A 12,490-nucleotide genomic window follows, 5' to 3' on the forward strand; every position below is an offset into this window, starting at 1 on the left:
AAAAATATATGTATGTGTATATATATATATGTGTATGTGTATATATATACATATATATATATACACATATATATATATATGTATATCTATGTACACGCGCAGCGTCTTTCATAAAACGATGACACGATTAAAGTAGCTGCTGAAGCAGTGCTAAAAGTAATATTAAAAATAAAAAAAAAGATATGGATATCATTAATAATGTATATATATATATATGTATATATATATATATATATACATATATATATGAATTAATATTAAAAAGATAATATTGATACATACATATATATATATATATATATAAGTAATAATAATAACAGCGAGTCTCATAATTACACTCAACATCAACAGTGGAAGCAATAAATACAAGTGAGAATGACGAAATGCTTTTAAAAGAGCGTTAACATTCACAATGAGTCACAGTTTATCGGTGGGAGAATAAATCACCGCCGAGTGAATTTGCCGTGATACACGAGAACGAGCCTTTGCCAAGATGGAAATCAAACGTTAACCGTGAGCGGTTCGAATCTTTCATTTCGTTAAGATGCAATTGAGCAAGTTGGTAAATCTTGCACATTTTAGTTTTATGTTTGAAATCAAATTAGGTTAGTAGTTCTGTATCTCGACGTCTTCGGGCTGGATCACGCATGAAAACGAAAGACGAGGTCAGATCGTGGCATCCGACGAGGCATAATCGGCGCGGCGCGGCGTAATCGGTATGCACCGATGTAAGAAGCGCTTCCGCTGCTAAAGATTACGGTGAAGAGCTTTCGCAAGCCACGTGTCAGTATGTGAATCCACTAGCGCGCATCTTTGCCCCGTTAAATCGCATTCGAATCGAAGTGCGTCGTCGTCGTCGTCGTAACCACACGTGTGCCCACACACGCGTGGAAATAACGCACGTGCTAAATATAAATCATGTCTAAATCATCGGCGAATCATTATGTGAACCTAAATCTCTTCTACATTTCACTTTTATACCGCTCTTTCGTTTCTTCTCGGTTTCGTCTCTTTCTTTCTCCTTTTCCATTTTTTTTCTCCTTCTTTCGCTCAACTGATGATCGTGGGAAATGGATGCACGTAAATGGTATCGCTAATGTGGATTAAATAAGCTTCGACAAGCATAAAGCGGATTTACCTAGCATGATAGCCTCCATTAAGGATAATCGCATTTGTTGCTGTGCAGGATCGGTAGAAGGTTGTCATTTCTTTTTCGTTGGATTCCTCTGTGGTGTAGATGGTCTACCCGTTTGGCCCGTGTTCATACCTCCGTATTGATACTTGGCTTTCTTCTCCGACGGTTTCAAGATCTGCGAAAAGACACGGACACAGGACGCTTCGTGAGTGGAAGAAGTGGGTTTGCGCGCCCGCCAACAAGCGCGAGCCGCAAGAGTGAGAACTATCTGTCGGGGAGGAGGGGGCGCGAATTTATCACCTGAAAACTGCACATTAGCGTCTCGTCGACGCTCATCATGCCGCCGGCGTTGTCGAATTCCCCGCAGTAATTAGGCGCGGAGAACAACGTGACCAGTTGACGCTTAGCGAAGAACTCGTAGCCGTCCTCGACGACCTGATGCGCTCTGCATATCAGATCCATATCGTGACGATTCAGGAATTTTGACACGACGTCCGGACCGAACGTGAAGGAGACACCTCTGTCATTTTCGCCCCAACCCTGAAAAGTCACAAAGTAAGGCGTGAAGAACTTGAAGAACACACCTGTGTCTGACACACCGTTTTCTCGGTATCTTCTCAATTATTATTCGCGATCGTATCGATGTGTAAAAAAAAAAGCAAACGTGTAAAAGCTGTGTTCGCTGTGTGTGGGGAGAAAAAACGTTCCTCTAACCTGAACGTCCTTATCGGGATCGGACCACAAAAGATCGCAGAGGAGACCGGTATCAGGTACATCAGTTGGACGCATAATTCTTCGTATCTGCTCCATTCCCTGGAAAACGAACGAACGAGAGATATAAGCGCGCGCGTTCTACTCCCCGCGTCTCTACTCCAGTCTCGCTCTTCTCTGCTCAAGCACATGCTTGTCCGCGCGGCGCGCGAATCGACGGACAGACTGGAAGAATCTTTTGTCAATCTCACCTGCAGGTCAGGACTGAGGCCGCCGTGACAGCAAAAGATCTTCTCGTCGATGATCGCGGCGATCGGCAAACAGTTGAAGCAATCTGTAAAGGTCTTCCAGAGCTTGATGTTGTATCTCCGCTTGCACTCGTCGTAAAAGCCGTATATCCTGTTTATGCTGGCGCACTCGTGATTGCCGCGCAGCAGGAAAAAGTTCTCCGGATACTTGATCTTGTACGCCAACAGCAGGCATATCGTTTCCAGGGATTGCTTGCCCCGGTCGACGTAGTCGCCCAGGAACAAGTAGTTGGCCTCGGGTGGGAAGCCGCCGTACTCAAAGAGCCGCAGCAGATCGGTGTACTGGCCGTGTATGTCGCCGCAGATCTTGAGCGGTGCCTCGAGCTCCAGCAAGATCGGCTGCTGCAGGAAAATCTCCCGAGACTTGAGACAGAGGCCACGCACCTCGGCCTCCGTCATGGTGACGGTCTTGCCCGGTCGACATCCTCTGACTGCGCCACAGAAATGCCGACGGTTAATCGCGCCAACATCGCGCGGATCGACCCTTCGTCAGCGCGGTGTGTGTGTGTGTGTGTGTGTGTGTGTGTGATTCGCGACTCTCTACTATCTACTGGACAAAGAGAAACGCGACGCGTGCAAAATCCCGTTGTACTCGTGCCCCTCCCTCCCCGCCAAAAAGCTTCCCGCTTGAAAAGATTTTTCATCAAGATCTCTGCCGTAGTAAGTCTATCTTTGTAACCGGCCCGCGACGTATCCTCTATCCCTCCGACAAGAGATCGATAATGCCATCGTCACGTTTAATCGCTGCCGCATTTTCCTCCACATGCATGCTGCACGCATCGCTTCCGGGAGCATCGACGCGCCGCCACGATACATCGATCGTGGTCTTTTTGTCAATTCACGCAACTGCTCGCGCGATCGAGTTCGCACGGGGAAAAACGTGACACCGCTGGCGTTCTTAACCGGAGGGAAGTCGAGTGTCGTCGCGCGGTCGTCGTGCGTTTTCCCCTGCTGGGTCTGCTGGTCGCGCTAACGAGGGGTCTTGGTCGCGCGCGAGTTCGGATCTTCTTCGTCGTAGGTACATCGAGCATAACTCTACTACTTTGGGACGTGGAAGATGATCAAATCTGCCGGTATTAGCTGTCTCACTAAAACAGGGGTGACACGGTATTACGGTATTACGGTATTACAGATTACGGTGAGCCATTATCTTTGCCTATTCTCGAGCATTTTGCACATACACGGGTACACACACATACACACACACACACACACACACACAGTCACGGTATTTCCGGCGGTGTCTACGGTGGTGTATATCGCATCGACTATAATAGCGTATCAAAGGCGTGAGATTATTGGTAAGCTCGTTCGGGTAAAACGGCGGGAGTACAAATTTCTCTCTCTCCTCGAGAGAAGAAGAGAAAGGGTGAGGGGGAGGGAGGAGAATTACATCTTTGACAGATTGTACTGGGACTGGGAAATCACTCAGACTCATGGCGCGTAACGCTCTGGGCGCTCTCTTGACTTTTCAGCCTCGACCGCGTCCGCGTCCGCGTCCGCGTCCGCGTCCGCGCGTGTAACCTTTGAAACGAAAATGTAAACGACAATGAAGAAGCAGTCTCGCGATTGCAAATTGCAAAAGCGGAATTAACGGACAATGACTCGCGCGATTCAGCAGACTCTGATCTTTTTTCTGTTCTTTTCTTTTCTTTTTTTCTGTCGTTCGCTTTCCCCCCTTCAGAGGGATATTCTTCGCGTTGTCACACGCGACATCGCGAAAGCGTTAATAAGCGGCGCATGAAGGCACAGAGGGCATGAGAGCGATTCCAGAACGACCGTCCCAGTCCGTCCAGATCGTCTCCTCCTCTTTATGACGCCACGGATGTGTCGTCGGACTGTTATTTATAGGCATATACAAAGGGAATATATTCATGGTGCGGCTCAACTGGGCCGATATACCGCGTGCGGTTATTGGAAAACTGCATATTAGCAAGGTCACGGCGACCATAGAGCAGAGATATGCAGAGCGACTCCATTATCCGGTGGAAGCTATTGTCACCTCGCCCGCCCGCCCACCCGCCCGCGGCGACGAGTATTCCAGGCGAAACACTGGAAATGTCACTCATCGTGTTCAAAACAGGCTCGTCGGAGTGATGAAAACAAACTTCGGAGGAGGTACAAAACCGCGCGTCCTCGCGCGATGCTCGAGCAGAGTTCGTCACGTGGTTATATATTATTACGTTGTCGCTGACAAGCTGATATAATTCGTGAAATTTATTCGTATGCGCACAAAGTCTATGTCCCGTAATTGATTAAATTACGCGTATCATTAGATTTACATCGGATCGGACCAATTGTTATTTATCGTGTGACCGAAGTTGATACGTACGTTGGATTCATCGTGAGAGTAGCCCCCCGATACTCGGACACTCTTCGCGTTTTTCGCGCAAACGAGCTGTTGAAATATTCAGCGAGAGTATTATTATATACGTTTCGACGGACCAAGTCTGCTCTCCCCATGCTTGGGATTGAGCTCGTTCGATCAAAGATTTCAAGTTGATCCGCGATAATTAAAACCGCTCGTCGCGGCATAAAATTCCTCGCTCCTCCAATGCGACGGAATGTGACGGAAAGAAAATGATAAATCCGCAATAACTCGTCCCTGAAGAGATTAAAAATAATTGGCAAAGTCTTGTTGGAACGATGTTTCTGGAGTAATGGACCTTACGGTTCGCTTCAGGGACGTGCGACGAACGTGCTCGTTACCGCGAGCACGTTTTAACGTTATGAACGCGTAGTCAGTCCTCGGCCTGGCTGATATTTCACAATTTCGGCGCCCTAATAATGATGTATCTAAAAGTCAGCGAACCAACGAGACTCACGCAATGTTCCACTTTTACACGTACGCATGCGCCCAAGATCACTCTCTAGATGGAAGACAGACTAGGCATTGAAAATAAATCGACCTTGAAGAAGTTAAAAATAATTCCTTCTCGCAACGCGCTAAACTTAACTTTTATTACGCGTTAATGGTGATCAATGCTCGAGGAAATGATCCTTTGCTACGTTGGTTCGCATGTTGCGGGAGAAGTCAACGATTAATAATCGATAGTTTCTAAACAAACAAACAAACTAACATTGTTCGCGATACATTAAATTCACCTATATTGAATTCTTATTTTAAGTGTACAAAATTAACGGCGTAATAAAGTTAAATTTAGTTAATAACGATCCGAAACGTATCGATAAAGCGTTTCTTTGCATCGAAAAATATAATTTGCAAGAGCAAAATACAGGAGAAGAGAGAAAGACAGAAAGAAAGAGAGAGAGAGAGAGAGGGGGGGGGGAGGGAGAGAGAAAGAATGAGGATTTTACATATCTGAAGAACAGCGCGGAGAGGATGTATCGAGAGGAAATAATTAAAACATACTGACCAACTGCGTAAACACATCCAATACGCTAATATACCTAATAAGCGTGCGCTAAACTAACATTTAGGCTAACATTTTCAACTAACGTAGTAACCGACAAACTACAATTTTTGCGTGGCGAAACGTTTCAATTGATAGGTCACAGTACGGGAGAGAGATGAGAAAGAAACGGTATGTAAGACCTAAGAAAGGCGAAGCGGAAAAGTGCGTCGACGGATTCGGGTGTAAATTTAGGTATCGTTCCGAAAATATCCACGTGGAGATATACTCGTATCTTAAATAACAAATACGACGTTGAAGTATGCGTATGCGTGGTCATTATTGTGCCTTTAAATCCACGCTACGCGAGGCTTGACAGAGGAGATCGACGACCGAACGACACACACACACACACACATATATATAATCATATATATGTATATATAACGTGTGTATGTGTGCGTATACATACACACACACACATATATATAGAAAGGGAGAGAGAAAGAAAAAGCATATATCACACTGACACGAAGGACTCGGCTCTACTTATGGAAAGCAGAGAGAAGCAAAAAAAAAAGAGAGAGAGAGAGAGAAAGAAAGGCAAAAAGAAAGAACTGGACGCGAGCGAGAACGACACACCGAGAAGCAATGGCCTGTATTCACACACAGCGCGTATTTAGCACCAAATATGACTGTCCGAGAGTGTCTTCTCACACACAACTTTGCATATGAAACGCGTGAAAGAAGTAATAATTTTCGGGATCTAGAGTGGATGGTGCGAGGTATTTCGTCCGCAATTTCTAAGAAGTTGAAGAGAGAAAACGTCCAACGAAAAAGGAACAGACGTTCGTAAAAGAGAAGAGAGAAGAGAACCCTCGGAGCTTGGTATGACTGTTTTGCACTTGAAACGCGACGCTAAAACACTCGTGTTCGCTGATTACGAGCGTGATTACCTGACACTAGTCTCGCAGTTTGCTGTGAACATATCAAATGCAATTTTTATGCCTGCACGCGGTTACGCCTTTAGAGCTAAACGCATCGCTAAACGGACGTGTGAATACAGGCCATGAAGCGATAATCAAATATAAAAGTTGGCGCAGCTAAGTGAACACAAAAAGGATAGCTCTACATGGGAGGGTAAGGAAGAGAGAGAGAGAGAGAGAGAGAGAAAGAGAAAGAGAGAGAGAGAAAGAGATAGAGAGAGAGAGAGAGAGTTTGCTGTTGTCTGTTGTTGCTGTGATGATATGGTGGTTGTGGTGATAGTGGTGATTGGTGGTGGTGGGGTGGTATATTATTATTGTTATGTTGTGTTGCTGCTGTTGTTGCGTACCGACAAAGTCCGACGAGAAAATATCTTTTAGCTTGGCTTTCTTCTGAACCTGGTCTTTCTGCGTGTGGTATACTTTACCGCACAAGGAAGTTCCACATTCGCGTAGCATGAGAGAGAGAACAAACAAAAAGAGAGAAATTGTTTTTTTTTTTTCTTTCTGCGTCTCAAGAGAACGAGGATGAAAGATCGCAATTGTGGTGGTCAGTGGCAGGGAGATGGTTGAGGAGGGGGGATGATGGAGGGGGGCTCTTTGAGTCGTGACAGAGATACGCTGTAGGTAAACCCAGAGAGAACGAGAGAGGTATGTTGTATGAGACAACGAGCGTGAGAGCGAGACAGCGAAATAGAGAGAGAGAGAGAGAGAGAGAGAGAGAGAGAGAGAGAGAGAAAGAAAGAGAGAACGAGTGAAACAGCGAGATTAAGAGAGATAGACAATTAGATGTAGCGGAACACGGAGCGAAAGAGACGACGAACCGTCTCTCCCCGACTCTCTTCATACAATTCGTGTGTTACAATAATGACGATGACGGCGGCGGTGACGACCGCAACGGTACGATATACATGCGAAATCGATATCTTTCTTGCGTTTTTTAATCCGATCGTTGAGGAAATCGCACAGAGCGATACGACATACACACGACACGACACGACGCGACGCGACGCAACACGACACAACGCGACGCAATCCAATGCAACGCAACGCGACGCGACACTACACGATACGACTGAGGAACGATACGCGTTCGAAGCACCGCATAGCCATAAATCTACAGAAGCGGCATTGCGGCTCTCACTTCCGTTGGTACAATCGAGAGAACCGTGCGACGGAACGCACAAACAAACGTACTCACACGATGTACACACGCAAGGTTGCGAGATACCGCGCGACGCGTTCATGAACGACGACAGAGTCGATTTGAGTTGATGCGATCGATGTGACTCATTCTCGCGGGACACAGCCTCCGCGGAATTCCCGCCGAGAAATGCACGGCATACGTATTTTTCGTATGCCGGCCATTCCGTCGCAATCACGTACCTTCCAGCAATCTCTGTATCAGGTTGTCGATATTCAAGTCGACATCCGCCATTTTTTCCTGCCACTGACTGACTGGCTCGATGTTCGCGGACTGGCTCGTACTCGTACGTAGCGCGCGCATTTGCACTACCGCAGCGACGCGGCACACCAGCGCGATCCAGTGCTTACTCTCGATTCTATCGATTGTCGCTTACTCTCAAGATAAATAGCGACAAGGTCCGCAGGGGATGCATCGTGTTTACCTCCCATATCGCAAAAAATTTCTAAAAAAATTATTTTGCGGGGTATCTTGAGTGATGTACATCGATGCATTTCTAAAATTCTACCTTGCTCCTAAAATTTTATTTCTAACAAATATCAAACGCAATTGTTATTATGCGATTGTTTTTCAAACGCAGCAACACTTTCTTTACATGTCCGGCTATATTTTACAGAGTTTCATTTAAATTTGATCGACTTTCATATGTGTGTGTGAATGTATGTGTGGCTTTAATTACCGAAAATTGCAAATTGAACAATTTTTTTCTACATGTTAATACAGCTAAAATTATTGTTATTATTATTATTATATGCTAGCTGTATGCTAATTAAAATAATGAAGCTTAATGAGAATAAATTTTTTATACTTATATATATGTGTGTGTGTGTGTGTGTGTGTGTGTGTGTGTGTGTGTGTGTGTGTGGTGTGCGCGTGCGTGCGTGTGTGTGTGTGTGTGTACATATATATTTTTTATATTAATTACTATATAAAATATATCAAAGAATTCGATAGATTCCTGTTAACGCGATAATTATATAGATTTACAATATTTCTTTTGGTTGACTTAACCATACTTTCGATGATAATCTGGTGGCGGATCTGTGTAATCCTGTTGAAGATTGAAAAGTTCAGAATTATTCTTCTGCAGATATTGCAAAAATTCATGAAAATGCGTTAGCAAGAGTTGGATACTTCTTTCATCTAAAGGTGTGTATGACAGCATACCACCAAGTCTCACTGTAAAACCATAAAATTATCATTTAATTAGGCATTATTGATAAATGCTATAAGACAGCTATCGAGAAGTGAATTTTATTTACCAAATAGCCTAAGCAAATGAAATGCACCATACAGTTGACTTGGCAGTGTTTCCGGATTGTCATTCATTATCTGTATAAATTGTGGCCGTTCCCACTTATACAAGAGTTGAAGGCCCAATGTAATGTTGAAATATTCACGAATACCTTTCGTTACTTCCAATGTACTTTCTCTAAAATGTAAACAAAGAACACCAAAAGTTGAACGTATCTTTATAAAATGTAAGTAATGTATGATAGCATAATGAGACCGATGCAGATTTATATTCGTACTTGATATCATTTGTCTTTCCTAATGATTTTGTCTCGACATAATCATCTAGGATTTTGTCAACTGTATTCTTCACAGGTAAGGCTGGCAGTTTATGATGCTTCAATATCACTTCAGACTCATCAATTAGGACAAACTTTAATTCTTCGGGCAATTTGATTTTAACCTCCACTTTAGTGAGAAACTCTTCAGTTTCACCGGATGGTTCTAATCGGCTAAAATATTACTTTCTCACAAAGAATGTTCATAATATACAGAGATGTATCGCAATAAGTGTTATGTAACAAACCTTCGCTTTTTACGTGTAGGTTCAGACGTAGAATCATGAGAGGACGAAGGTGTTGCACCGCTGCTTGAGCCCTTGCTAAAGCGACTTATATTTTTATCAGCTGTTGCTGATACAGGTGTACTCGCCCTACTATCTGTATCTTTCTCTCTAACCCCTTCGCTCCGTCTTCCCTGCGTCTTGGTTGTTGCACTTCCCTTTTTATTTTTCTGTGTAGACTGCTGATTTGAATGAGCTCTCTGAACTTCCCGTTGTCTTTGTACATTAGCCTCGTTGTACTTAAGGACTCTACTTTCAGGGACCCATTCGTCCCAGCTATTATGATAAGAGCATGTTGTTCAGTTTAAGGTTTAATTTTAATAGCCTAACAAAAGTATATAATATAATTCTATATTTTGTTACGGCGTAACTAAACTTTTGTCTTAAATAATAAGATAAAAAGGAAGATCGCGAAGAAGTAAATATTCAAGACTATATGTAGCTGCAAACACAATCCAATATTTATATGAAATTAAAGTGGAATATCTGTGAAAGATAGCTGTTACTTTTTATTCCATCCAGCATAATGGATAAAATATTTGATTTGCTTCTCCTTAGTAATAGAGGACTTCAAACATTTTGCTTCATAGATTAACGGCCCGTGAAAACACAGCACTTTTTCACCTGTGAATGTACCAATTGTATATTTAATTAATCATATCGTACGATTAAAATAGTTTACAAAATAAGATAGGAAACAGTTGTGTTCCATTGTTCCTTTTATAATTCACTTGTAACATACTTTAAGACTTTTCGAGAAATTGACAAAAACATACCTTCTTGGAATTTACATTTTGGTGGCATTGTATTTAAGGTACTGCGAAATATAAATAGCACGAACCGTTGAAATTATTTTATATTTAATTGTTTTTATTTGAAAATTATCTAGGTCGTTGATCAGACAGACAATTCTCTCATAATTATTATTGAGACACATTCGGTCCTAACTGTTGTGCGATTGTGATGTTTCAACCGTACCGATGCCATATACAAACGCTACGCTTCATAAATCCCACACCTCTCTACAGAGGTCTCCTCTTTATAGTTGCGTACAGAGAGGAACCTGAGAGCGGCCAACACCGTAGCCGTCGCTATGCCGCCTCGCGCCGTCGACTTGGTCCCACTTGGCCTCACTCACTGGCTTTCCTACCGAGTCGCGGGGTCGCGTTTAATACATAGATACATCTATGTATTAAACTGTTCACTTTTCTCCTGCAAACACTCAACAATCCATTGTATAATTTTGCACGCTGATTCGTAAAAATCTCAAGCGAAGAAATATTTTTTCATTCAGATGGATATGTCGATTCCCTTGCGAGAAGATGAGTATCTCAAATTACTGATATCATTTAAATTATTAGCGTTAATAAAATTATTTAATATTAATAATAATTAAAGTATAATAATTATTGCATATTAACATTTACAAGCCGGTGGCCTCTCTCGGCCGCTCTCAGGTTTCTCTCTGCACATAATTTTGTTTACAGTACAGCCGGGTGTAATAGGGTGCAATGAAGCGATCCGGTTATTGCATCTGATTGTACCGTCACTGTCTTGTCACACTGCGTGTAGCTCCGAATTAAATCGATCTATTATCGACTGCTTTCACCTGCACCTCGTACACTTTGTGCAGACAAATAGTTCCACTACGGAAAGAAATGAATCACCGCGATTGGTCGACTCGACTTCCCGAGTATCCCGCTTGTGGCGCTGTTGCATTCGTATTTAGTTATGGCGCCGGTTACGGGTTGTGTAGTGCGCGAGAAACCGATGCGCGTGATTTCTCGTGATTTTGACTCGCCGTAGTTGAGTCTCATGACTTAAATCGTTACCGGGAATGCCGAAAGTAAGTTTCGTGCGTGTGTTATTGCGGAATGACGTTCGTTCCGCCGCGCGAACGTGAAGTGAGAGATGAATCGTCGGAATACGTCGGAGGAAAGTTCAGCGCGCCAGAAAGTTCAGAGCTGCGTAAGGGCAGCTCGGTTTTCGCGTCGCGGAGCTTCGTTTTTGACTCGTCTCGCCGAGTCTCGGCCGTGAATTATTGTTAAACATCGAGGTATGGCACAGCTTTCGTTAAATATTCGCTGAAAATGTGCATTGTTCGTCGGGAAGGTCGAGTAAAGTTTCGAGAATTTTTTCTGTCATGGTCGACTTCTTGGAATATTTCAAACGGAACGGACGGTTTCGAACAGGATATTTTGATTGGCTAGTACTCTAGTGATACGTATTCACCTTCGCATACGCACACATTGAAAATCACGACTTTGCATTGCAACGCTTTTAGTACGTGAATTCCAAAAGTCGACCGTGTGTATTTTCCGCGATTTTGAATTACCAAAGGCGAATACCGGCGTATATTGTTTCGTCGAGAGTACCGAAAGCAAATTTCGTACATTTGTCACGGCGAAGTATCGTCAAGTAGTCGGAAGTAGGGTAGTTAACGAAACCGGATCGCCGAGAATGCCGAGTGAAATTACGCGCGTTTGTTGCTTAAAATTTGTATTCGATTTGTGATCGAGTGTTGTGACGAAAGAAATGGCCTGTTATTGTGCAAAGTTAAATTTAGTGTTTGTATTGTGAAAAATATTAATATTGCCCGAGGATATACTTTGCAAGAAGGGACATCAGGGGAACCATCGAGGAGTGAGTTTATTTTATGTACATCACGCTATAACAATTCGGAGTTGCTTGTCGCGATATCGCGTTTTTCATCTTGCGATGAAAAAATTATCCAATGAAAAAATTGATGAGGCTGATCATGGTCGTGAAACGAAACATAAAAATCTCATCTAAATATTTTGAAACAATATATTTAATATTTATTGATATTTTCATTCTTAATAGTTCATCACATTTTACCTTGATTACATTTTATCTTAATCGCATTTTATTAACTCATTCTGAATGAGCAAACAAAATATTACGTTCAACCCGAAAGCAT

The 12,490-nt window shown here is 43.1% G+C and overlaps 2 protein-coding genes across 5 annotated transcripts; both read right to left on the minus strand.

Moving 5' to 3' along the window:
- Positions 1 to 724: 724 nt before the first annotated feature.
- Positions 725 to 8,055, minus strand: LOC105190124 (serine/threonine-protein phosphatase PP1-beta catalytic subunit). 4 transcript variants are annotated; one of them, XM_011152657.3, is made up of 6 exons: positions 7,877 to 7,982; positions 6,841 to 6,912; positions 2,098 to 2,585; positions 1,850 to 1,948; positions 1,436 to 1,675; positions 725 to 1,310 (listed from the first exon to the last, which is right to left on the minus strand). In XM_011152657.3, exons 1-6 carry the CDS (start codon positions 7,926 to 7,928, stop codon positions 1,203 to 1,205), a joined length of 1,059 nt encoding a protein of 352 aa, XP_011150959.1. In that variant the 5' UTR covers positions 7,929 to 7,982; the 3' UTR covers positions 725 to 1,202. The 4 variants fall into 4 exon arrangements, with proteins under 4 accessions (XP_011150959.1, XP_025160686.1, XP_011150960.2 ...); XM_025304901.1 differs by lacking the exon at positions 7,877 to 7,982 and adding an exon at positions 7,692 to 7,752; XM_011152658.3 differs by lacking the exon at positions 6,841 to 6,912 and having other exon boundaries at positions 7,877 to 8,055.
- Positions 8,056 to 8,571: 516 nt separating this feature from the next.
- MRG15 (mortality factor 4-like) lies at positions 8,572 to 10,562 on the minus strand. The gene is made up of 6 exons (XM_011152661.3): positions 10,326 to 10,562; positions 10,056 to 10,173; positions 9,514 to 9,825; positions 9,227 to 9,439; positions 8,957 to 9,126; positions 8,572 to 8,873 (listed from the first exon to the last, which is right to left on the minus strand). Exons 1-6 carry the CDS (start codon positions 10,351 to 10,353, stop codon positions 8,701 to 8,703), a joined length of 1,014 nt encoding a protein of 337 aa, XP_011150963.1. The 5' UTR covers positions 10,354 to 10,562; the 3' UTR covers positions 8,572 to 8,700.
- Between the last annotated feature and the right edge of the window lie 1,928 nt (positions 10,563 to 12,490).

This window comes from Harpegnathos saltator, unplaced genomic scaffold (assembly GCF_003227715.2).
Source record: "Harpegnathos saltator strain DR-91 unplaced genomic scaffold, Hsal_v8.6 scaffold12, whole genome shotgun sequence".
Lineage (NCBI taxonomy): Eukaryota > Metazoa > Arthropoda > Insecta > Hymenoptera > Formicidae > Harpegnathos > Harpegnathos saltator.

What these genes read in the sequence shown, in the direction of transcription:
- MRG15 (XM_011152661.3), bottom strand. Translation starts at nt 10,353, where the DNA reads ATGCCACCAAAATGTAAATTCCAAGAAG. An exon ending in AAAATGTAAATTCCAAGAAG is followed by an intron (nt 10,174 to 10,325) that starts GTATGTTTTTGT and finishes GTACATTCACAG; the next exon opens with GTGAAAAAGTGCTGTGTTTT. An exon ending in GGAAAGACAAATGATATCAA is followed by an intron (nt 9,127 to 9,226) that starts GTACGAATATAA and finishes TTTACATTTTAG; the next exon opens with AGAAAGTACATTGGAAGTAA.
- LOC105190124 (XM_011152657.3), bottom strand. Translation starts at nt 7,928, where the DNA reads ATGGCGGATGTCGACTTGAATATCGACAACCTGATACAGAGATTGCTG. An exon ending in TTTCTCGTCGGACTTTGTCG is followed by an intron (nt 2,586 to 6,840) that starts GTACGCAACAAC and finishes TCTGTGGCGCAG; the next exon opens with TCAGAGGATGTCGACCGGGC. An exon ending in CGCTAATGTGCAGTTTTCAG is followed by an intron (nt 1,311 to 1,435) that starts GTGATAAATTCG and finishes GTCTTTTCGCAG; the next exon opens with ATCTTGAAACCGTCGGAGAA.